At 40.7% G+C, this 26,113-nt stretch overlaps 1 protein-coding gene across 6 annotated transcripts in view; it reads left to right on the top strand.

Moving 5' to 3' along the window:
* The window catches only part of SORCS1 (sortilin related VPS10 domain containing receptor 1), a 588,824-nt gene that overhangs the window by 423,335 nt on the left and 139,376 nt on the right, over positions 1–26,113 (top strand). For all 6 annotated transcript variants that reach the window (XM_019035469.4, XM_055354006.2, XM_055354007.2 and 3 more), the window contains exon 6: positions 9,129–9,193. In XM_019035469.4, coding sequence (XP_018891014.4) covers positions 9,129–9,193 — 65 coding nt within the window. The remainder of the gene's footprint in view (positions 1–9,128; positions 9,194–26,113) is intronic.

The following is a 26,113-nucleotide window of genomic DNA, read 5'->3' as shown; positions in this document are numbered from 1 at the left end:
AAGTGATCCACCTGCCTTGAACTCCCAAAGTGCTAGGATTACAGGCATGAGCCACCATGCCCAGCCAAGACAATGACAGTTTTCCCCGGGGGAAGAGTGGGCCAAACTCTGGACTTTCTTCTCTGAATTTCCATCTTCTCTCAGTTTTTATTTCCTTGCTAGGTCTCTTATTACTTTTAATATTTACCCAACCTTTCTGGTCATCCATAGTGAGTCTGTAGTTCAAATACCTAGTCCACTAACCTTGCCTTTTAAAACAATCCCTGGCTGGCCACAGTGGCTCACGCCTGTCATCTCAGAACTTTGGGAGGCCAAAGTGGACAGATTGCTTGAGTCCAGGAGTTCAAGACCAGCCGGGGCAGTATAGTGAGACCCTGGGATTACAGACGTGAGCCACTGTGCCTGGCCTTTTTAAAAATTTTTAATAGAGATGGGGTCTGGCTTTGTTGCCCAGGCTGGTCTCAAACTCCTGGACTCAAGCGATCCTCCCATCTCAGCCTCCCAAAATACTGGGATTACAGCTGTGAGCCACTGCGCTGAGCAATTCCTTTAAACTTGTATTTGTTCTACCCTCTAGTCTGAAGTTCTTTGTCCTTAACAGAAATGGATAAAGAGAGGAGAAGTGGAGAGGTTCTCTCTTCTCCCTGTCTTCTGTCACTGTGGCCCCTCCGGCCCCACGCAGGATCTCCAGCCTCCTTCCTCTCACGCTGAATTTAACATCAACACAAGCACGCCCCTCCAGGAGGTCCTTAGCACTGCTTCTCTGACCAAAACTCTTCTAGGCTTTCACCTTCCTGGCCCTCTTACTAAGATGGTGTCAGACTTATAAGTATTCAAGATTTGAGAAAATCCCAGGTCTCTTCCCTACGGAAATGTCACTCATCCTTTTTTCTTTCCCTTTGTGATTTGCCCACATTTATTACCCACTTAGACTTTATTTTCCAGATGGAGAATATTTTCTTTTTATTAATAGTACAGCTATATTAATTATTAGACTACTGCATATATACATCTTCCTTATAAAAATTCTTGAATTACTGCTAAGGATAAGGATCCCTTTGACTATTACCCACAACCCCCAAACTCTACCAAAAGTGACTACAATTATGAATTTTTAATGTGTATCTCCAGTTTTTTCTTCCCCATTTATGTATATTTTTTCTTTGCGTCCATCAATAGACAACGACTGAATAAATTGGATATTTTCATTTAATAGGTTGCAATAAAATAGAGATTTATCTCATTCATTTTTTGTTCTGGTATGGAACCATCTCCAAGATATATTATTGAGTACATTTAACAAGTTGCTAAAAATACGCAGGGTATGATACCACTAAAGTTTAAAAAGATGAAAAGAAACCTTATGAAAAATATTTTAAGCTTTTCCTTTACCTTAATCTCATGCTCTTTTTGATCAGTTGAAATGCATTTCTCTGTATCTCATTGGCGCTGTGATTTTTGTTTGGGGATCAGGAGCACTGATCTGAGCATGGTCCCTGGTATCCCTCTAGAGCCCCCACATACTTTTATCCTTTTTTTGGGGGGGTGGGTAGGGGGGTGCAGTGGCATGATTTCGGCTCACTGCAACCTCCGCCTCCCGGGTTCAAGCAATTCGCCTGCCTCAGCCTCTTGAGTAGCTGGGATTACAGATGTGTGCCACCACGCCTGGCTAATTTTTGTATTTTTAGTAGAGATGGGGTTTCATTATGTTGGCCGGGCTCGTCTCGAACTTCCATCCTCAAGTGATCCACCCGCCTCGGCCTCCCAAAGTGCGTGAGCCACCGTGCCTGCACCACCCCCGTCCTTTAAAAAAATATTTATTTAAGAAACAACAAAGACAAAGAGGGGGCATAAAAGTGGGGAAATAAGAAGGAAACAAAAAAATGCACACACTGATGGAAAAAGCAAAGTCATTAAATTCGAAAAGGGAAAGTGGGGAAAGGAAGGGGAGAGCTGCTGCAGAAAGCTTCTTCTTGGCTGGTTTAGGTCTGGTCATTGTGATGTCTCTAGAGACAGGTTGCTTGTTTCTAAACATTGTTGTTTAAACTTTTAGTCCTATTTACCAAGCCCTTTGCTCAATAAACATCTTCACCTCCTCACTGCCCTCCTGAGCTTTATGTATTTCTTCATTCCAGGTCAGACTTGCATGCCTCACTTTGCTCCCCGACACCTACACATACACACACACTCACACGCACACTCACATGCACACACACACACACACACACACTTTGCTGCAGACATCATAGAAATAAACACTTGGGCTTCTGGCTTGGGGAGTAAGGATGACAAAATGCAGCATGTGGAGGGCTTCAGGTTGCTGGCAATGCTGATTCTCAGTAGGCCATTGTGCATTGAGGAGATTAAGCATTGTTTTTATCTGTCTGTTTATCTATTGATCTATTTATTTGTTATTTTTAGTAGGTACCTTTGGTTCTGGAGAACCAATGTGACTGACAGTGTGGGGGGCCAGAGGAATAAAAGCAGAAAGCAGACATGTTTCTTAGGCTAAAGGGAGAGGTTAAATGGCACCTTCGGCTGCTTTGTAGATTATCTGGCCCATTTGCCCGTGTTGGACAGCAGACGAGACCTCAGGCTAAGATGCTCTATTCAAAAACAAAAACTGTGGCCTTAATCAGGGTTATCTTGATGATGTTTGTCTGAGGGCCTAATTATAGTGGCAGGTGAAGGGGAAACCCTTGACTGTAGGAGAGGAAACCAAGGTATGTCACTGCCAATACCTGCCAGGCACTTTGGTAGCAGACAGGACCTGTTGCCCTCATGGACTTTGTTTATGAAGAGGGGCTGTGGGAACATGAAGAGGAAGGCAGGGGTCTCCAACCTTCCAGCCTCTGTTCCTCTGCAGGTCCCTCCTCGTTTCTTCCCATATGCCATTAACTGCAATTCTGAATCTGAATAAATAGGTGCTATCCCATCATGATATTTATTTTGTAATACTTGCTCTGAGGTTATCTACATCAGGACATTTTGTGGCTCTGCAGCATTTATTGGGCACTATATTAAGCTGGTATAAACTCAGACAAAATGCCAGGCGAATGATAAACTAGTGACATTTCTGAGTTTCTGTGTAGAAAATGTCTACAAAGGCTGCATTTGGCTGATTGTATTTCAGAAGGCTGATGTTGCGCTGCTATGTCACTGGTATACTATTTCAGAGTGTGATTCATTTTTATTCATATTCTTGTCTTTAGCGATCTTTAGGTTTTATTTCAAAATAGCTCCTAAATGTGAAAACCTACTTAAGATACTGGAAGTATAGATGTAGGAGGCTGCAATGGGCTTTGTCTTGTTTTCATCAACAAAGGTCACCTAGATGACCTGCGCAACTTCACCTCATACTCCCTCAATAGCGAGGACCACACATAGACCAGGACTGAAGTCTTTCCACCTGCTTATAAATGTATACGCTTACCTTTCTTTAGCACCATCTCATGGCTTTCAGGATCAAATACAAAACCTGAGCATTACACAAAAGGTGCTTTTTGATTGGGCCCCTGGTGTCTTTTCAGTTTTCTTTTGCTAATCTACTTTGGAAACACTGGATCCATCCTATTGACTTACAATAGATACATATATGGGTCATCCTTTCTTTGAGCTAGGGCTCCAGTACCTGCTATTTGTCTGTAAATGGAATGCTCTTCACTCCTTCTGTCCATTGATCCTATTGCTGCATATACTTGAAGATTTGATTTATTTACTCCAAAGGGTTCCTGGACCTTGCTTTTCCTCCAGGTTTCCATCTGCAGGTGAAAGGTCATTCCTCCTGTGTCTTCAAATAGCACCTTGAATGTTAGAACCCTTTCTTCATTGGGTTACTGCCTCTTCTGTAGTTTTAAAGCTCTTAAGTGCAGTAATTATGTAGCCCTCATTCTTATTTCATAGTAGGGGTTTGGAATGTTTCACTGACTAAATAAATGAATAAATAATTGAATTGTATTTATTCATATAATTGATCTCTGAGCCATTGACTCATTTTTTTTCTATTGACTTATGACAATAAATAATTTTGATAGATCATTTCTGTTAGCAAGGCATCCATGATATGTCAATAATTTTTTTTTTTTTTTTTTTTTTTTTTTTTTTTGAGATGGAGTCTCGCTCTTGTCACCCAGCCTGGAGTGCACTGGCTTGATCTCGGCTCACTGCAACCTCCACCTCCCAGGTTCAAGCGATTTTCCTGCCTCAGCCTCCTGAGTAGCTGGGATTACAGGCGCCTGCCACCATGCCCGGCTAATTTTTGTACTTTTAGTAGAGACGGGGTTTTGCCATGTTGGCCAGTCTGGTCTCAAACTCCTGACCTCAGGTGATCCTCGGATTACAGGTGTGAGCCACCACGTCTGGCCAAGAGTGTTTTAATACCAGCATACATTTTAATTTCTTAGGTATTAATATTCCCCCACCCATTTCTTGAAATAAAAAGGGGGAAAAAGAGAAGAAATAAATTAACTGTACTTCCTGAGTCCTAGCTCTGTGCCAGGAGTCTTCTAGGTACTTAAAGATGTATATTATAGGAAAAATATAGAAAAAATTATGTTAACTTATTTTAAAGACTAAAAAAGTGACAGCACAGAGATGTTAACTAACTTAACAAAAGTTACATATACAGATAAATTAATACATGCTGATATGGCTGGTTTGTGTACTTCTCTTTTCTCAAAAACCATTCAGTTAATGCTTTTTGATAATCTATCTGTGGCGTGCAGGTGCCTGGCACAGAGGTACAGAAAGGTTTGAGTCTGTCTGTCAATAAAGGAGATTGACAAATGAGTCACCAATTATAACATGGCCTAATTTTTTCTGTGCAAAAGTATGTTCATCATTCTGAAAGTCTCAGAAAGGATAACCAACTTGGCTTAAGTGGCACCCCCACTGAGAAGCCTATTTTCAACTTCAGTCATCTGCAGCTGAGCCACAGCAATAAGAGTTATGAAGGCAAAAGAAGGATGAGAGGAGATCCCAGGCAGACACCAGGATGTACACAGAAAGACTCCCTTTCCCTTCCATAAAATTCACTTCAAGAAGGGAGTTCATTTTCCTGGTTCAACATAAAGGCAGTGTAAAGGTACACAAGATACATCTACCTATTGCCTTTTTTAAAATAATTAAAATATCCTAGACAAAATTTTTATCATATGTTTACAGAGAGGTTCTGAGTCCCAGAAAGAATAACATGCTGTATTGGATATTAGTAAATATTGACTAATATTGGCAAAAATGTTGTATATGTATTTACTGAGAAAACTTGCTTCTCTGTACTTTGGCAAGCAGAGAGAGTTCAGTGATAAAAGACAGAACACTTACCTTTGGGAGTCCAGTGTAGTAAGAGAGTCATTTATGCAGACGTGTAGCAAATCATTATGAACTATGACAGTGATATGTGTCGGATAATCTAGAGGCATAAAACAAAGGTGCCCAATCCCTTATACTTAATACCAGAAGTCAGATTTGCCAACGTCTTTGGATAGAGATGCTTGAATATCAGTCTCAAGATCTCATTCTTCAAGTAAGACCATGAAGAGTTCATTTTGTATTAAATTCTATGTTGATGCTGTTTTTCTTTGATGATTATAATGATGATGACAGTGATGTTTAATGATGAGGATGAGGATGAAACACATAGTTGGTCTTAAAACACACAGAATGCTACCTAACTCTGTAGCTCCAGCTAAAATTTAGGAGCATATATAGGCTAGAGTAATGATATCATTTGGGTCAACTGCAATGATATGCTTTTCTAAGGTATCTGGTCAATGACAGGACCCTTAAAATCAGCACTTGTACAGACATTCAGCATTGATTGGCCTCAGCAATTAAGAACTCACTAGGCCATAGAGTAAAAGCAGCAATAATTCTTTATCATCTGTAACTGCTGGAGATACTCTTGGACCACAGGTCTAGGGGTGAGGCATCATCAAATAAAAATTATTGGAAACACTGTGGTTTGACTTTCATATGTAAAGCTTTGTTTTGTAGTTGTAATTGTTTTACTATAGATGAGAAAACATTTAGGCAGAATAAGGAGGTTTGTTAGCCACAGTAGATTTGGGGAGAACAGAGAACTCTGTTTTGCTCTTGCCTCTTTTTTTTCTTTTTCTTTTCTTTTTTTTTTTTTTTTTTTTTTTTTGAAATGGAGTATCACTTTGTCACCCATGCTAGAGTACAGCAGTGTGATCTTGGCTCACTGCAACCTCCATCTTCCAGGTTCAAGGGATTTTCCTGACTCAGCCTCCCGATACAGGCACGCACCACCACACCCAGCTAATTTCTGTAGTTTTAGTAGATACGGGGTTTCACCATGTTGGCCAGGATGGTCTCAATCTCTTGACCTCATTATCCGCCTGCCTTAGCCTCCCAAAGTGCTGGGATTACAGGCGTGAGCCACTGCACCTGGCCTTGCCTGTTTTTTGTTTGTTGATAAGGCAGTGGGGGATGTCACTGGAAACAACAGCTTTGCCATTAAAGATAATACAAGATTTTAAAAAACTACTGCTATTATTTTTTTGAGACTATACGCACATGGAAAGCTACACTGAATCCAGCGTAATTATTTTGCCTCCCGTTGACACTAGCCATAAGCCAAGTAGATAGGCTTGCATGCTAGTTTTAACCTTGTGTTTCTGGGGTACTGCATTTCTCCTGGGAATAAGTGGTGGTAGTCATTTCAAGGATGAAACTTAAGGCAAGGTGGACAGTTGAACAACATGTAACTGCCCATTTTGAAATAAAACAGTTAACTGCTGAGCTTTCTGGATTGAGGCTTGTCAAGCAGCTCATTTTCTTTTTTAATGCTCATGACTTGCAGTCTTGTCAGAAAAGGTCACCTGTGGATCCAGTTAATGCTTCAGTGTGAGGAGAGTCACCACCCAAAGCCTAGTAGTCGCTGCAGTACTTAACTGAAATTCTGATGAAAGGGTCACTTTCTGCCTGGATTCAAGCAGATTCCAGTGATTAAAATGTGCAAATGCATGTCCCATGTCTATATGAGGGAAATTATGAAACCCTTATTAGGAAATATCTGCTTCCTAGGGGAAGAACAAAGTAGGATTTAATGTTTCAAGCATAGGCTCTGAATTTCAGGCCATGTATCAATCAGAGAAAACTTAGTGACAGCAATAACGGGGCTTTAAGGAGACTTCTTTTCTCCAGATGAAGAGTGATTAAGCCAGCTAGCCACTCAGCTTCTTTGAGTTGGAAAAATGAGTTTAAGTAAGTAGAGTTCTGGGAATAACCCTAGCACAATGATTAATGTACTTACTTCAGAAAACCCACAGACCTTTATAGCCCCTTCGCTTTCTTTCTCTTTACCTCCTTCCTCTTGTCCTCCCTGCCTTTCCTCCTAACTTCTTTCCTTTTCTTTAGTCTTTCCTTCATTCCTTCCTTCTTTCATTTCACATTTGACTGTCTGTTATATACCAGGAACTATATCTATGAATATAAAGTGTGTAAAGAGAAGACTCTCCAGTAGCTTTATTGGGTATCTCTGTGTGTGTATCTTTTGTATTTGTGTGTTGTGTGTGTGTCTGTTGGGGGAAGAGGATGCCTTCATATTGGAAAAACACAAAAATAATTCTTTATAACAAACTCTGATAAGGATCTTACTGGATTTATAACAAACACTTGCTGATAGGAGGAAAAGGCTTTCCCTGTCGTAAATGAGACATATTTAACAGAGGAAGTGACTTTTCACTTGTGTCTTAAACTATGATTCAGGGGTTAGGTGAAGCTGGAGAAGAGCATCTCAACCTGAAGGCAGAAGCTTACAGAGACTCACAGAGGGGCGAGGAAATGAGTGTGGCACTTTCAGACAATGGCAACATCTTTCAGTGTGGCAGGAGATGAGGCAGCAAAAATGAGATGGACCCAGTCTGTGCAGGGTCGTGGATACCGCACTAGGCTCTGGAGGGATAAGTACTTTTTTTTTTTTTTTTTTTTTGAGACGGAGTGTCACTCCGTCACCCAGGCTGGAGTGCAGTGGTGCGATCTCGGCTCACTGCAAGCTCTACCTCCCGGGTTCATGCCTCTGGAGTAGCTGGGACTACAGGCACCCGCCACCACGCCCGGCTAATTTTTTGTATTTTTAGTAGAGATGGGGTTTCACCGTGTTAGCCAGGATGGTCTCGATCTCCTGACCTTGTGATCCGCCCACCTCAGCCTCCCAAAGTGCTGGGATTACAGGCGTGAGCCACCGCGCCTGGCCCAGGGATAAGTAGTTTTAACATCTGCATTTTCTAGCCTTGATTGAGTGGCTGGGCTGAGTGGCTGGGGGCAGGCAGAGGGACCAGTTTGGAGGCATTTCGCTGTTTTCTGTGTAGAAATGGAATAAATTAAAGTTCTGCAAAGCCTGATTTTTTCAAAAAGTGCAGATGTTCCCAAGTTTAATTAATCTCATTGTATAAAAATCCTAGAGATAAAGCGTGATTGCCCATATTATTTATGTTCCAGAATAATAATTTTCTATTTAATATAGCTTACTGCAGGATTACACAAAATAATATGTGTCCCCAAGGCATTTTAAATAGGCTTTTATTTTGCTTACACATATGGTTTCAGGCACATATCAGAAAGTGAGGTGCATCTATTTCTCTTCACACGGGTTCGACAATACAGAGAATCGTCACTCTGCTGTAACTGCTGCTGTATTGGTTGAGTCACAGGGTTTGTTCATAGGGCAGTCGTAGGTGGTTTGGCAAATTTCAGTGAAAAAATTAATTAGATCAGTGTGCCATGGGAATCGCTGATCAAGTCACCCAGCTGAAGCAGCATGCCTGCCTAATAAGTTTTGAAAGTTTAATACACTGTCACTGGGGTTGTTGCAAGAGTACACACACAACATGCGTAGGACCTGTATGCAAGTCCCAGCTAATAACATGCAACATCCTTGCTAGAATGCAGCCTGCCTTTCATCAAGTGTAGTTTTCATTATCATTTTTATTTTAAGTGGAAATTTTACTGTCAGGCTGTATAAATAAATAGAGTAGATATATTCTAAGGATTGTGGGTTTAGATGCCTGTGAATATTAATAGTCTGGGGACTCTGCCGAGTTCCTCTAAGGCACATGCGAAGTCATTAATATGGATATTTCTTTTCATGTTTCTCCATTTTTTAGGTCTGTGATGGGGTCAAATAAAGAACCAGACCTTGTGCATCTTGAGGCCAGAACTGTGGATGGTCGTAAGTAAATCAACTTTGCCGCAATACTCACAGTAATATTAGTTCTATGACTCTGTCATGAACTGAGTCTGTGTAATAATCTCATGGTGTATGCAGAGTAATAGTGAATGTGTGGTTTCTGAGGATTTGGGGTTGCAGGGGTGACCTGCTTCTTTTGACTCTAAGCTAGTAAAGTGCAGGTATCTTCTGTTCGGAAGAGCTAAGGATAGGTAGGCAGGCACAACGGCACAGTGGCAATAATTGTGTGATTTAGGCATGAAGACATTTCCTGTCTTCAGTAATACAAAATAATCTTAATAATTTTTCATAAATATATATTTTCACATATATTTATACATATAAATATATAGGTTATCCAGAAATATGTATATTTTGATAGTGGTGATACCAGCACAGCCCTCTCATCCAATCAAAGTGTCTTTCCAGGTAAAGAGAATACTTCCAAACTCTTGATTCCTAAAGTGTTTCGTTGTTGTTGCTGCTGCTACTCTTTTGTGTTGAATTGTTTCTTCAGTCTCCTTATTTTGTCAGATACCATCCAGGCCATGCCTCACTGTCTTGTTTGGAGATTCACAAAACACTTGGAAAGAATTAAAAAAAAAAAAAAGAGAGAGAGAATTTTTCTGTGTGTCCCCATGAGAGGCAGCAGGAGGAGAGTCAGTTGAGTGAATTGCTCACCTGTCAGTAGTTCTTATCAACTCCGGGTGGTTATGCTGCAGTGAAGGACAGGACTACACTTTGTAGCCTCATGACAATGTTGTAGGTTGTTTTTCTCGTTTCACATATGAAGAAGCAAAGGCATAGAAAGCTTAAGTAATAATATAGCTAAGCTAATATGGTAAATAAGTAGAGGACAGTGATGTCTATCTCACAGAGCCTATTCAGGTGAGAATTCAAGAAACCCATGCATATACAATACTTCACACAGTGCCTGACCTACTAACACCAGCAATGAATGTTTCCTTCCCCTTCTCTGGTACAGAGGATCCTCAGAAGGGCTAAGCATTTGTGGGGGTACCGCTAGGCCTAGGATAGAGCATTCCAGGTGAGAGGGGTAAAAGAAAATGAGAAAAGGGGGAAACTGTATATAGAAGAGGGTGAGGAGAGAAAAGACAAGGAGAAAGAAAGAGGTCTCAGATGTAGAGGAGAGGAAGAGAATGGACTATCCACAATTACCACAGAGCAATGAGGCTGTTGTCGGCTACCCAGCGCTGGCCCAGAGAGTGACCATCTCATTTCCAAGACATTCCCAGTTTCTAAAATATCCCTCACAATTCAAAAGCACCCTAATCACTGCCGTTAGTGCCTACCAGTCCTTAGCTCTTCTGAACACAAAGGCAGAAGGTCCTGCACTTTACCAGCTTACAGCCAAACAAAGCAGGTCACCCCTATAGCCCAAACTCCCCAGAAACCACACATTTTTCATTACTATGCATGTACCAGGAGATTTCTCATCTCTAAAGGTTTGTTTCCCTTTTGGGGGAGTGAATATATTTTTTGACAGAGTCAGTGGGGGCACAGGTTAGGGATCAAGGCTGACCATCATCCTCTGTAACCCAGGCAAAGCTGCCACATGTAACATGCCCAGCACTGTGCCTGACACAGAATGAGCTCAACAGGTCAGAGCAGCTTTCCCACCTCCTCAGGGGGCTCGCTCTGGTGGTGACTTCTCCGTTTCCCTGGAGCAGATGATGTTATCTTGGATTCCAAGGTCCAGTTCTTGCTACATAACAGAGATCAATATTTTCTTAATGCAAAAGTAAACACATCATTGTTTAAAAGTCTTGCTTACTAGAGACAGAGACCATCCTGGCCAACGTGGTGAGACCCCATCTCTACTAAAAATACAAAAATTAGCTGAGTGTGGTGGTGCGTGCCTGTTGTCCCAGCTACTTGGGAGATGGAGGCAGGAGAATCACTTGAACCCGGGAGGCGGAGGTTGCAGTGAGCTGAGATCGCACCACTTCACTCCAGCCTGGCGACAGAGCCAGACTCCATCTCAAAAAAAAGAAGTCTTGCTTACTTCCCATTGCTTTGATGATAAAGAGCTAAATTCTCATCTTGACCTATAGCTCCAGCATAACTTGTGTCTGCCTATTCCCTCAGCTTAATCTTAGTCTGCTGTCTCCTCACTCGTTGCCTGCAGGCCTTTAGGCGGGTTTTCAATTCTTGGAACATACAGGGGTATGTGTCTTGCCATAAAGCCTTGGTACATGCTGTTTTCTCTATCTGGAATACCCTTCTTTCTTGCCCATACCCTGACCAATCTAGCATAATTGATTACTGTGGGTGGTTCAGACCTCAGGTTAATCGCCTATTTCTTAGAAAAGCCTCTCGTAAACTCTCAATCTAAATGAGTTTCTTATTTTGATTGCTTTTATACAACTATTTTTTTTCTTTATCATGTTCTTCTCTGTTTGAAATTATACTTTGTTTTTACATGTTTATTCGATCACAACCGTTTCTCGCCACCAGTCTGTAAGTTTTATGAGAGCAGGGACCATGTATATCATATTCAATATTGTATCTCCAGAGCCAGGAATGGTAGCACACATCTGTAGTCCCAGCTACTCAGAAGTCTGAGGCAGGGGGATCATTTGAGCCCAGGAGTTCAAGACTGTAGTGCACTATGAACACAACTGTGAATAGCAACTTTACTCCAGCCTGGGCAACATAGTGAGATCCCATGTCAAAACAAAAATATTATGTCTCCAGCACATGCCATGGCATCTACATGTAGAGAGATCTCACTAAGCATATGTTGAATGAGCGCATACCCGGCTGACCAGTTGTCAGGGCTACCAGTGGCTATCTCACCTCAACTTACCAGGTTGTCTGAAAATGCTAGAGCCTCACATCTTAAACCTTAGCATGTATGCTACCCACCTAGGGACCTTGTTAAGATCTGCATTGTGACTCAGTAGGGGCCTGAGAGTCTGCATTTCTTTTTTCTCTTTTTTTTTGAGACAGAGTCTCGCTCTGTCGCCCAGGCTGGAGTGCAGAGGTGTGATCTCGGCTCACTGCAAGCTCCGCCTCCCAGGTTCACGCCATTATCCTGCCTCAGCCTCCTCAGTAGCTGGGACTACAGGCACCCGCCACCACGCCTGGCTAATTTTTTGTATTTTTAGTAGAGACGGGGTTTCACCGTGTTAGCCAGGGTGGTCTCGATCTCCTGACCTCGTGATCCGCCCGTCTCGGCCTCCCAAAGTGCTGGGATTATAGGCGTGAGCCACCGCACCCGGCCGAGAGTCTGCATTTCTAACAAGCTCCTAGATGATATCCATGCTGCGGGTCTGTGAAACATGCTTTGAGTAGCAAAGTTCCACAACAGAAAATTAGTGAAAGAGCTTGAGGGTCTGTTTCCCATGATCGCACCCCTAGTTTAGGAAGCTCTGGATGGAATTGGTAGCATCCCGGGTTGCTTTCATTTTCAAGCTTTTGGGCATATGCTGCTGTTTTCTGGCTTGTGGCATCCGATGCACATGACGCTTTATCCTAAAAACAATGAAGCCATCACTCTCTGTGATCTGCACATTTTCTTACACCCAGCATTATTCCTGTGATCCCTGAAGGCAAGGCGGTTGATAATGCCAAACTGTCATCTCAGGCTTAGCTTTCACAAAGCATGAAATGTTATCAGTTCTAATTTTATTTATTTTACTTTACTTTTTTTTTTTTTTTTTTTTTGCAAAGGCAGCATCTTCAGAAACTATCCAAGGGTGAAAATTCAATAAAAGGATTTAATTTGAAAAGTTAGCCCTGTCAAAACAAAACAGGAAAAAAAAAATCTACCAATTGTTTTAAAGGGTCTAAGCATAACACCTGACCTACCTGTCACAGTGTTAAAAAAAAAAAAAAAAAAAGAGAGAGAGAAAGAGATTGTCTCAATAACCAAGGCTCCAGTTAAAACAACAACAACAACAACAACAAAATAAACAGAGAGGAGGAGGTTGGAAGTAAGTAGCACAGAGAGGTCAGGGTAGCAAGGTGTCAGCAAATGTAGTGGGCAAAATTTGACAGTGTATTTATCAAAATCAGGTTACAGTCTCATCGGCTGCACTAAGAATTTCATATCTCTGTGTTATCTCTTTCTCATTTCCTTTTTTTTTTCTCCTGAGACAGTCTCACTCTGTCAGCCAGTCTGGAGTGCAGTGGCGCCATCTCGGCTCACTGCAACCTCTGCCCCCTGGGTTCAAGCCATCCTCCTGCCTCAGCCTCCCAAGGAGCTGGGACTCCAGGCGTGCACCACCACACCAGGCTAATTTTTGTATTTTTGGTAGAGATGGGGTTTTGCCGTGTTGGCTAGGCTGCTCTCAAACTCCTGACCTCAAGTGATCCACCTGCCTCTGCCTCTCAAAGTGCTGGGATTACAAGCGTGAGCCACCATGGCTGACCTCTTATTTCCTATTTGAGATCCTCTCTTTTTTTCTCCATCCATTCATTATTGTTATTATTATTTATTTATTCATTTATTTATTTATTTTTGTGTGTGTGATGGAGTTTTGCTCTTGTTGCCCAGGCTGGAGTGTAATGGTGCGATCTCAGCTCACCGCAGCCTCCGCCTCCTGGGTTCAAGTAATTCTCCTGCCTCAGCCTCCTAAGTAGCTGGGATTATAGGTGCCCGCCACCATGCCCAGCTGATTTTTTGCATATTTAGCAGAGATGGGGTTTCACTATGTTGGCTGAGCTGGTCTGGAACTTTTGATCTCACGTGATCCACCTGCCTCGGCCTTTCAAAATGCTGTGATTACAGACATGAGCCACTGCGCCCGACCCCATTCATTATTGTTTACGTATATGGAACCCATTGTTTTTTTCTAGGTTATACGTCTTGTAGAATATATGCCAAATATACTTTACAATAATATAATGGTTTTTTTTGTTTTTTTTTTGAGATGAAGTCTCTCTCTGTTGCCCAGCCTGGAGTGCAGTGGTACAATCTCAGCTCACTGCAACCTCTGCCTCCTGGATTCAAGGGATTCTCCTGCCTCAGCCTCCCCAGTAGCTAGGATTACAGGCGCCTACCACCACACCCGGCTGATTTTTGTATTTTTAGTAGAGATGGGGTTTTGCCATGTTGGTCAGACTGATCTCAAACTCCTGACCTCAAGTGATCCACCCACGCTGGCCTCCTAAAGTGCTGAGATTACAGGCATGAGCCCCCACACCTGGCCATCATGTTTTTGCCTTTGAACCAGAAATTATTTTCTGATTTTAGTGTGTTCACATATTTTGTAGTCAAGACACTGAGACATTTGACACAGGAAAAATCCCTCACTTGCCAGTTTGGCTCTTCCCCATGGAGTGTGTTGTGAATCCTTATCTGGGTTTGTTGTTCAAAATTTAGTTTTGGTCTATTTCAGATGTCCCTAGATTACATGTTATACTTAATTTCTGTTTCCATTGAAGTTCCCATATTTGAGGGGAGGTTAGCTCTGGAAAGCTTTAGTTTTTTACATGAGATAAAAGAATTATATCTTTATTTTTATTTTTTTATTTTTATTTTATTTTATTTTGTTTTTTTTTTTTTTTTTTTTGAGATGGAGTCTCACTCTGTCTCCTAGGCTGGAGTGCAGTGGTGCAATCTCAGCTCACTGCAACCTCCACCTCCTGGGTTCAAGTGATTCTCCTGCCTCAGCCTCCTGAGTAGCTGGGATTACAGGTGCACACCACCACGCCCAGCTAATTTTGGTATTTTTAGTAGAGATGGGGTTTCACCATGTTGGTCAGGCTGGTCTTGAACCCCTGACCTTGAGATCCACCCACCTCGGCCTCCCAAAGTGCTGGGATTACAGGCGTGAGCCACCGTGCCCAGCCTTATATCTTTATTGTTATAAACCTTATAACTTACAAGATTACTTTCAATTGTAAGGGTTGGAAATAAACTCGAGTAGTATTAGCAATATAAGTGACTTTGTTGCAATAGAAATCACAGAAATTTTTATATCATAATACAGTCATTACATTTGGAAATATTATTTATGCTCATTCTTTCCTCAAAATTGTAGTAGTTATCAGACCTGCCAGGAGATCTTGATATATAATATATTAATTTAAAAAGTACATACAAGGGTATTAAATATTTGTTTTTTAATCTTTTAATAACTTTATTTAAATTTAATTGAATTAGTTTTTTTGGTCTATTCTGGGTAATTTATTTTATGCATTCAAAACATTCTGAAAAAATGGGTCCACAGGCTTTCTCAGATTGCTGATGGGGTCCATGGCACAGATTCTGAACCTTTGCCCCCAAAGCAACAAGTGTCTGCATAGGAATGTGTGGTTATTTATATAAACTAGTACTTTATCTTAGATCCTCTAGAAAGCTTTTGTTCTGTGAGAGTCTGTGGTTGGCACTGATGTTTCTTACCAACTATCCTCTAATATGTAGATATCTTGTAGTTTACATCTGTGACAAGGATGTTATTCTTTCTTGTATTACTTTCTGCCTTGGGAGGTGAGCTGAAAAGAGCAGGCTCAACTACAATCAATCACGGGAGGTATTATTGGAAATTTTCGAACATATTTATTGGATGTGGCATTTATTATTGGCCCCTGAGTTCAAAGAAGACAAATTGACAGGTCCTCATCCATGAAGCAGATCTTTTATTGTTTAAATATTCTCTGTGTGTGTGTGTGTGTGTGTGTGTGTGTGTGTGTGTGTGTGTGCATTGTAGGAGCCCAGTACATTAAAATACTAAAAAGGAAACCTACATTCTATTGATTTACCTAACATAGGTGCATTTGTGTATGTGTGTGTGTAATGCATATAGTTAAAGAGAAAACGTTGACCAAACTGTTGGATTGAAAGCTGTGTGAAAAGTTGTATCTTATTTAATCTCCGTTCTATGTCCAAAAGATAACTTAGAGCCCAAAACATTTATTTTTATTTTTATTTTATTTTACATTTTTAGTAGAGATAAGGTCTCACCATGTTGCCCAGGCTGGTCTTAAACTCCTGGGCTCAAGCGATCCTCCTGCCTTGACCAAGTGCTGGGATAGGCATGAGCCACCACACCCAGATGAAACATTTAATATTTGTTGAATAAATATATTAATGTGTCACTGTTTAGGTATATCTACTGAAAGAAGGATCTTTAACTACTGGGTCTGTGGAGTCCTGGAGCACTAACAGATGAATGCAAGAGACTTACTACCTCCCTGAAACTGGGTGCCACATTTTATGCATATTTGATGTTGGAGGAAAATAACATAACTTTTATCAGAATTTTTCACATGGCAATTACACATGGATATATAGTTGTATATTATGGTCATCTGTAAGAGAACCTGCAGTACCACCTTTGGCCATTATTGCTTCTCCCTTTTACTTCTGAAATAAAAGGCCCAACCCGCAACCTGAATATTTCTATACTGGTGGTGATCTGTGCCAGCAGGAACAGGGAACAGGGGACAATTACTGGTCCCAGTGTTTATTTGCATGAATAAGTAACCTCATAACAAGTTTCCCAAGGACTAATCTCATTCACTGGGGAACAACAAACCTTGGCCCTTTAACCAACTGTGAAAATGACTGCCTGAGAACTCTGTGAAATGAACCTCAAACTAGCATTTTAACAAGCAGAAATAAAAGAAACTCACAACTTTATATAACTATGCATCCCACTAATTCTGGTCTTGAGTAAGAACTGGAAATCTCATTTTCTACTTCCTATCCACCAGCTTTCCAACCTAGTTTCCATATTGATCAGTAAGTGTGTCAAAATCTGGATAAGGTAAGCGCTGGTGAAATGCTTTAGGGAGGTAATAAAGACCTCAGTTCTCAAAGTCTTCAATATCTCAACTACAGAGTGTGTTTACTATGAATATAGATTACTTTTATACCAACAAAAATAGCAATGATAACAATAAAAAGGTATATATATATATAAACTCTTATCTTTTTATTGTTATATATATATATGTGTGTGTGTGTATTTATATATTTGCTATATTTCTCCAGAAATTGTTTAGGCTTATACAGATGAATATGTATATGTATAGACACGTATACTTACACGCATGTTCTTGTTGAAAAATTGTTGTGGCAAATTTAGTGTTTGTGAATACAAATATAAGTTAAAAATCTTTTCATATCAGCACATATAAATTTAGCAACTTCATGGTTAATTGATATATAGAACCCCATTATAAAGTCAACTATATTTAGTAATTACTAAATTATAGAGACCTTTGTAGATATACAGACTTCTGGCTATTTCAAACAATGCGAATATATACACATACACACATATTATTTATTTGGTTAGTCCACATTCAAGCTCGCGTAAGCAGCAAACACTATGGAAAGAGAATTTGATGAAGGAAAATTCCTGGGTCAGAGAGTATATACATTTCAAATTTTTGTAGACATTGTCAGATTGCCTCCTGAAATATTTGCAACAATAAATAGTCTTATCAGTATCATAATGCCTGTGTTTGCAAGCCCTCAGCAATCTTGGACATTATCGAAGACTTTTCAAATATAACCCATCTGAGAGCAAATTTTAAAAAGGCATATCCTTATTGTTTTAATCTGTATTTATTTAATTAGGAGTGAGGTTGAGAATTTTTATTTGTTTTTCGTCACTACCTTTATTTCTTCTTCAGTGAACTTTAAAAAATCAAATCTTTTGAATAGAAAAGATGAAACCTTTGGCATTGATACACACATTTAAAAATATCAAATTGGCACCCCCACTTTGGCCAAAGTTCCAACACTAGCACAACAGTTGCCATTATTAGACCCCGCATTTCATAGTCTTCCTTTATCTTTTTTTTAGTCAATTTATTAATAACTTCCAAGGTAGACCTTGGAAGAGGTTAGACGTTTCCATTTCTGGTCAGCTTCAGATTCTAACAGATCTTTACCACTTCCCGACATGCTGAGAAAATGCACATTCTCACCTCTCTTCTATCCCCAAATAAAGCATCAAGGTTTAGCTAGTATAGCCAGAATCTAGTACTATGCTTTTTTTTTTCTAGCAGTGTTATTCTGACCCCATATTTCATATTGCAAAAGGCTCTTGATTGCAATGGCTAGTGATATCCACTTGGCCTCTCTGATTTAGTAGCCTGAAGACAGCCCTAACAACCACCCAGAAAAGCATGAAATAAGATAACACGGGCCTCCTAGCACAGCATTGAAAAGCCTGATAGTGACAGTACAACAACAGGCTCAGCTGGGCGGCTTTCAAATTGGGTTCTTTGTAGCCATTATATGCCACTTCCTCTGCTTCCCAGGTGCCCGCCCACCTTCATGAAGGTCTGTGCCCTTATCTTCCATGCTGAGGCTGAGAGAACAAAGGTGCACAGAAAACTTTTCACTCACAGGCCTTAACTTTAGGACAAAGATCTAGGCTTTGGGTCCTTGGTATCCCTTGGAATATAATAGCAGCACTCCATATAACATGCAGATGTGGTAATCCCCAAGTGCTGAAAAATTTCTAATATTTCTGGCTCCGGCTTAAAAAAAAAGTAGCATCGTAAAGACCCTGGCATTTACTCACATATTTTCTTCCTTTGTCCTCTAAATTCTCAAGTAACAATGATGCTAGGATCATGCATTATATTCCTATTATTTATCTGGTGTGAGCACACTAGATACTTTTCAGCTGCCTTACTTATAACAATCCTTGGAGGTAGACACTATTCTTATTTTCCTCATTTTAATGATGGGGAATTGGGGCTTACAAAGATTAGGTGTTTTTTTCCATTGTTTCAGAGTTAGGATTTAAAGCCAGGTCTGTTTCACTCTGGACCTATTATTCATTCATTCAAAAAATATTGTTGGACATCTACGCCACATCAGATGCTCTTCTAGGCATGAATGAGGGATGATTAGGAATTGATGCAAAGGCTCTGCTCTCATAAATTTTACCTTCTAGTTAGGGGAGATGTTATAAAAAATGCATGAAGTATTTGTATGAGAAGTGGAGCTACAAATGTATGAGAAAAACAGAGTAGGGAGAATAGAGAGTGATCAGAGAAAGAGGGCCAGCAAGGAAGAAATCTCGGATAAGGTGGCATTTGGTATTTAAGCCAAGTCTGTATGGAAATATGGGAGAGACTTGCGTGTCTGCCTGGTGGAAGAGCATTCCAGAAAAATGGAAGAGTACATGCAAAGGATATGGATATGAGGATGCTTAGCATGGCTGAGGCATAACAGAAGGCCAGGTGGCTGGAATAGAGAGAGGGGCGGGCAAACGTGTCATCTGTCTTTATTCCATTATCTGAGACAAGGACTGTGCCATACTGTTCTTTGTTGAGCATCTCTTATGTTTCAGGTATGATAGCTGGCATGGAGGGTGATAAAAATAATCAAGAAGTTGTTCATTGAGGCCGGGCGCAGTGGCTCATGCCTGTAATCCCAGCACTTTGGAAGGCCGAGGCAGGTGGATCACGAGATCAAGAGATCGAGACCATTCTGGCCAACATGGTGAAACCCCGTCTCTACTAAAAATACAAAAATTAGCTGGGCGTGGTGTTACTTGTCTATAGTCCCAGCTACTTGGGAGGCTGAGGCAGGAGAATCGCTTGAACCTGGGAGACGGAGGTTGCAGTGAGCCAAGATGGTGCCACTGCATTCCAGCCTGGCGACAGAGCGAGACTCCATCTAAAAAAAAAAAGAAAAGAAACTGTTCATTGAATATATCCACATGTCTTAGAGGCAGTGTCTCTCTGTTCTGAAATTAATCTTATAGCATGTAGACACATCTAAGTAAATGTGCACACCTTCTCCCCTCACTCCCCCTTCCAAAAATTAAAATAAAACACCTGGAGAAGAAACTGGAAACTGTATGCTTTCTCCTTCATGAGCTAAATGGTTTCATTTCTTCCTCCCCCCTTTCCACTTTTCATTCTTGCTGCTTTCTTCTTTTCTTCCTGCTTTTTATCCTTCTCTCTCTGTCTCTGTCGCTCTTTAACTCCTTCCTCTACTCCCTACTGTCTTTGTAAACTTAATTTGGACATGAGAGGTGAAGCCGGCTGGGCTTCTGGATTGGGTGGGGACTTGGAGAACTTTTGCGTCTAGCTAAAGGTTTGTAAACGCACTAATCAGTGCTTTGTGTCTAGCTAAAGGTTTGTAAACGCACCAATCAGCACTCTGTAAAAACGCACCAATGAGCGGTCTGTGTCTAGCTAAAGGTTTGTAAATCCACCAATCAGCACTCTGTAAAAACACACCAGTCAGCACTCTGTGTCTAGCCAAAGGTTTGTAAATGCACCAATCAGCACTCTGTGAAAATGGACCAATCAGCACTCTGTAAAATGGACCAATCAGCAGGACGTGGGCAGGGCCAAATAAGGGAATAAAAGCTGGCCACCCCAGCCAGCAGTGGCAACCCACTTGGGTCCCCTTCCATGCTGTGGAAGCTTTGTTCTTTTGCTCTTTGCAATAAATCTTGCTGCTGCTCACTCTTTGGGTCTGCATTACCTTTATGAGCTGTAACACTCAGCATGAAGGTTTGCGGCTTCACTCCTGAAGTCAGAAAGACCACGAACCCACCAGAAGGAAGAAACTCCAGACACATCTGAACATCTGAAGGAACAAACTCCTGGCACACCATCTTTAAGAACTGTAACAACACTCACAGTGAGGGTCTGCGGCTTCATTCATGAAGTCAGCAAGACCAAGAACCCACCGGAAGGAACAAATTGTGGGCACAGAAAGTTATGTGATGTGCTTCTCAGTTCTCCATGATTGAGTGAGTGTGTCTTTACCCAACTAAACTAGGTTCTAGTGTGGGTTTCCAGTAGGACTTTCTCGCAAAACACACAGCCAGTGTTCCCCAAACACATCTCACATTCTCTCATGCCTCTCTGCTCCTGTCCAGTGCTCCTTCTTTCTGGAATAATGAGTTATCTTTGTCATCATTCCAGGCAGCCTTCTAGGCTTTCCCTCAGCTTTTCCATCATGTCCCCATCCCTGACAAAAGTAATTCCCTCTATAACATAGTCTGAATAGTAAAATAGTCTCTAGCCTGAAGAGGACTAAATAGGCCATGAAAGAATAACAAGTCCACAGCTCTTTGTGATACAAAGTGAAATAAATTCAGAGTCACAGGAAAAGTTTCTAGCACAGAGTAAAACATCTGTGCAGAGGTATGAGGATTAAATATCTCACCGGCAAGCCCATAGCACTTCCATTCCTCCTAGAATGCGCTCACCATGCTGCACTGTAATTGGACAGTGAACTTTCTGTATTTATGTTATTAGATTGGTGCAAAGGTAATTGTGGCTTTTGGCAATTACTGCAGTTACTTTTTGCACCAACCTAATAGTATGCTTTTGTTTTCTCTCTCGTGTTCCCAGTTTTTAGTTTCATGCTTGGCTAAATTTTATGATCCCAGAATTTTCCCTGCAGTAGTCATGGCCTCCTGAATGCCTAAAGGCCAACAATAAAATACAATATTTAGTTAACTACACTGGTCCCAAATCAAGAAATTTCACAGAAGAAAGCAATGCTAAATCACACTCATCATGCCAAGCTAGAACATTTGATGTAAGTCTATAATTTTCACAGAAGTATCTTGTCCTCTGTGTAGACTTTCTGGAACCAAGACTAGAATCTCACTTTTGACATTCTCAATTTCTAGCTGGTACATGTGACAGAGGGCACTAGAATTCTGATAGGAATTAAGTGTATATGAACAGCAGCGTGTTGACACGTGTGTGCGTGCGTGATGAGTGAGAACATTTAATACAGAAGTTTCAAAATAAGTAATAGAGCAGTAGAACAAAAGGAAAAGTTATATGTGCTTATATGGGCTTTAAAATCTGTTCTGCTTTTAAACAGATTGCTTAAATTGCTGATTTAAATTGTTTCCAAGTGGAAACAATGGGGAATAGGTGAGTTTTAAAGTGCTTATGCTTGCCTGCATCGTTTCTAGCTTTGTTTATAATTAAACGTCTACAATATTAGGGAAAATTAAAGTATTTGGTGCTAAATAAATACTTGTTGAATGATAGAATGAATGGATGGAGTCCCAGAGATCTGTAATATATTTTTTTGCTGTGTTGGTCAGGCTGGTCTCAAACTCCTGACCTCGAGTGATCCACCTGCCTCGGCATCCCAAAGTTTGGGGATTACAAGTGTGAATCACCGAGCCCGGCCTGGATTTTAAACAAAATTTAATAGAGAAAAAAACATGTGATCCACTTAGCACAGTTCCTGACCCCGAGGAAAGGTTGCTCTGGTTATTTTGGAGGTTAGTGCTGCTGCTGCTGTTATCAATGAAGACATTCTGGGGATGGAAAGGTTTGTCTAAGCCCCAGGAAAAACTTCACAGAAGAAGGTCCAGGAAGTATTTGGACTGAGTAACAGGAAAGGAAAAGGCCGTTCAAGCCAGCAGAACTCTGAGTGAACATAGGGAGTCAGCCAGGAGTTAAGCATGCTGTTTAGAAATAGCAGAAGCCCTCAAGACACAGACTTGCCAGCAACATCACAGAGCTTTGTTTTGTTTTGGCAGCAGTGGGAAGGAAACAGGTTTCAGTGGATAATTTATGGTAAAGATTTGTTGGATCTTAAAGTCATAGTCTGATTTTTAACATCCGTTTTGTTTCTAAGCTTCTAATAACTCTCATTATGTAAAGAAATAGTCTAAAACCAAGCTTGGTCAATGACTTTCTCAGAGTCGCACGCCATGCTGGAGATGGAACTAGGACCTAGAAGATCGCTCCAACAGGAAGACGGAACACCTGCCACACCTGCTGATTGGCCCTGTGTGTTGGGTGCAGAGATGACTTCCACATTCTCCTTGTAGCCCTACTTATTTTGCAGTGCTGTCTGCTGCCTATGCAGAAGACCTGTATTTGTATTAATTATTATACAAGGAGAATATTTTTTCATGGTGTTTTTAAAAACGTACTTAAAAAATCTTTAACCCAAACAAAAATTGAATATAAAAAGAAAGAAGTGGCCGGGTGTGGTGGCTCACTCCTGTAATCACAGCACTTTGGGAGGCTGAGGCGGACGAATCACGAGGTCAGGAGTTCGAGACCAGCCTGACCAACATGGTGAAACCCTGTCTTTACTAAAAATACAAAAATTAGCCAGGCGTGGTGGCATGCGCCTGTGGTCCCAGCTACTCGGGAGGCTGGGGCAGGAGAATCGTTTGAACTCGGGAGGTTGCAGTGACCTGAGATCGCTGCCACTGTACTGGGTGTCTGGGTGACAGAGTGAGACTCTGTCTTCAAAAAAAAGAAAAAGAAAGAAGCTGCCTCAGGTAGAAATATCCTTAGCACTTTACAGGTGGTTAGCTTGAGACACAGTGAGCAGTATTGGTGATTACAGAGAGAGGACTTAAATACCAACTACAGCTATCATTATGTGAGTACAGTCTAACCTGGCGCTAGACTCAACACATTTCAAGACTAAGGTCATCAAATGTCATAACTTCTGGCAAGATGGATATTGTTTGTTCCCATTTTCTAGATCAGCGTTTGGAGACGTGGAGTGATTTACTAAGCTAGCAAGCCTTGAGCCTGCATTTAAACCTCTGATCCTCTGTTCAAAGCCTACCTTTTTAAAAGCAGCTTCCCTTCTCTAGAACAGCACAGGTTTTGGGTAGATGGGGATTGCATTATTCTAAGCAGCAGCTGTTGCAGAGAGTGAAGATGCTTGAAAAGAATAGCACAGTGTCCTAATTACCTATGGCAAGGAAAACATCTGTGTAGGAAAAGTAATGAAATTAATTCTAATGTCTAGCAGTTGCATGCATTAATTGACATTAATTAATGCCAAATTACAAGATACTTCCTATGGAATCACATCATACACTCACCAGAATTGAATATGGAAAGAGTTCATCATACTTAATACTATTACAGCAAGCCCCAAGGGGGATGAGTGCTTGGTCCCTCATTATGAAGTGCAGCCAATTTCTTTCTGTTTTCCATTAGGAGGAGAAAGGGAACAAACCAGGAACACTTTACCACGGGCAGACTGTTCAAGATAGTTCATTTCCCCTTCAGCTTGCAAATTTCACTTTGAGCCACTCAGAGCAAGAAGTGGTTTGAAGACCTCTTCCAGGGCTTTTCTTGTGTCCCTGTTTTACACTTGGTAATTCTCAGACCAAAGATAGGCTTATTGCACAGCTCAACAGCAATATGCGGCATGGGAAGTAGAGAAAGAACAAGCAGAGAGATTAGAGACAGTTGATCTCACAAGTCCATCTTGACTCCCCCCTCCCCTACTTGCCCGGCTGTAGAAGGGCTGGACTAGGGATTTGTTGTAAAGATTGCCAACTCTTTCACATTAGTGGCTCTCCGCTGTTGTTGACATCTCATATATATCTTTTATTCATTTTTCCTGAGCAAACATACATTTATAGATATATATATGACTTGCAAAAACTCAGGTCCATAATGCACATATTTTGGTAACCTACTTTTTAAAAACTTTTATTTTGGAATAATTTTAGATACACAGAAAAGTCACCCAAGATAGTACAGAATACATGTACTTTATACCCAGCTTCCTCTAATGTTAACATATTATGTAACCATGGTATATTTTTCAAAACTAGGAAATTAACAGTGGAATAATATTACTAATTGGTAACCTACTTCTATAATATAAAATAAGCATTTCCTCATAAAAGCAAGATTTTAATAGCAAACTCTAAATGTTCCATAGTTTATTAAGTTCTTTTTCTATTGTTGGCCATTATGTTTTCTCCAAAATTTTTTATTATAAATAACACTGATAAATATCTTAGTTGTTGAATCTTTGCATTGATCCTTGATTTTTTCCTTAGATAGAATTCTCAGAAATAAACCCTAGGTCAAAGGGTATCTTTTTTTTTTTTTTTTTTTTTTAAGGCAGAGTTTCACTGTTGTTGTCAGGCTGGAGTGCAGTGCCGTGATCCCGGCTTACTGCAATCTCCACCTCCTGAGTTCAAGTGATTCTGCTGTCTCAGACTCCCAGCCAAGTAGCTGGGATTACAGGCACGTGCCACCATGCCTGGCTAATTATTGTGTTTTTAGTAGAGATGGGGTTTCACTATGTTGGTCAGGCTGGTCCTGCATTTTTAAGTGTCTTGATTCATATTGCCAAATTACCACACAAAAATATTAAGGTGTTCTTATTTTGTATCTTGGGGTATCTGTTTGAACCTCAGATAGAAGCCAAAATATACTTAACAAAAATTGGCCCCAAACTCACTGGGATTTTTCATGCAACATAGTATAGTAGAAATAAACCAAAGTTGGAGTCAGTCTAACCACACTGCAACCACATACTGCCATTTCTACAAATCACTATTTTTTAGCTTCATTCTCTTTATCTGCAAAGTCAGTTGGTATACTCTGTAGTGTTGTGAAGACTAAACGTGCTATAGCTATGTGAACATGCTTCAGATTGCCTGGCTCACAGATGAACAACAAATGTTAAATTCCATCTTTGTTTTCTCCCCAAATTCCTTAATTAATAATTTCTATATAGATGAATTAGAAACATGAAAAGGGTATGTTATTATTTTCCATCTTATGTTTGTACAGGGACCTCTGAAGAGGAGATTTAGGTCTTAAGGAAAAGAAAAGAGCCATCAGACACTAATACAAATAAAACAAGAATTGTGTATTCATGAAGTCCTCATTAGGTGTCAGTCTTAAAAATTCTAGTTGGAAACTGTATTTGTAATTTGAAGGTCAAGACCTCCTAATCCAGCTCTCATTGTGTTTAGCCATTGTTTTTGCTCATTATCTCATATAACAAGAAGCACAGAGGTTGGGGCAGCTTGAGGCTCAGTACCATCAACAGCTCAATGATGTCATTAGGAAATGGGTACTTTCCATCTAGTTGTCATACTTGTTATATAAGCTTGACTGTAAGACTGGCTCCTTTGGGCAACCAGAAACCTAGAGCCGTTCACATTGAGATACAGTGTTTACAGAGACAGAAGATCTTCTGCTGTATCT

Source organism: Gorilla gorilla, chromosome 8, assembly GCF_029281585.2.
Source record: "Gorilla gorilla gorilla isolate KB3781 chromosome 8, NHGRI_mGorGor1-v2.1_pri, whole genome shotgun sequence".
In the NCBI taxonomy this organism is placed as follows: Eukaryota; Metazoa; Chordata; class Mammalia; order Primates; family Hominidae; genus Gorilla; species Gorilla gorilla.
The sequence above is the reverse complement of the archived record's forward strand: the minus strand, read 5'-3'. Positions and strand labels throughout refer to the sequence as shown.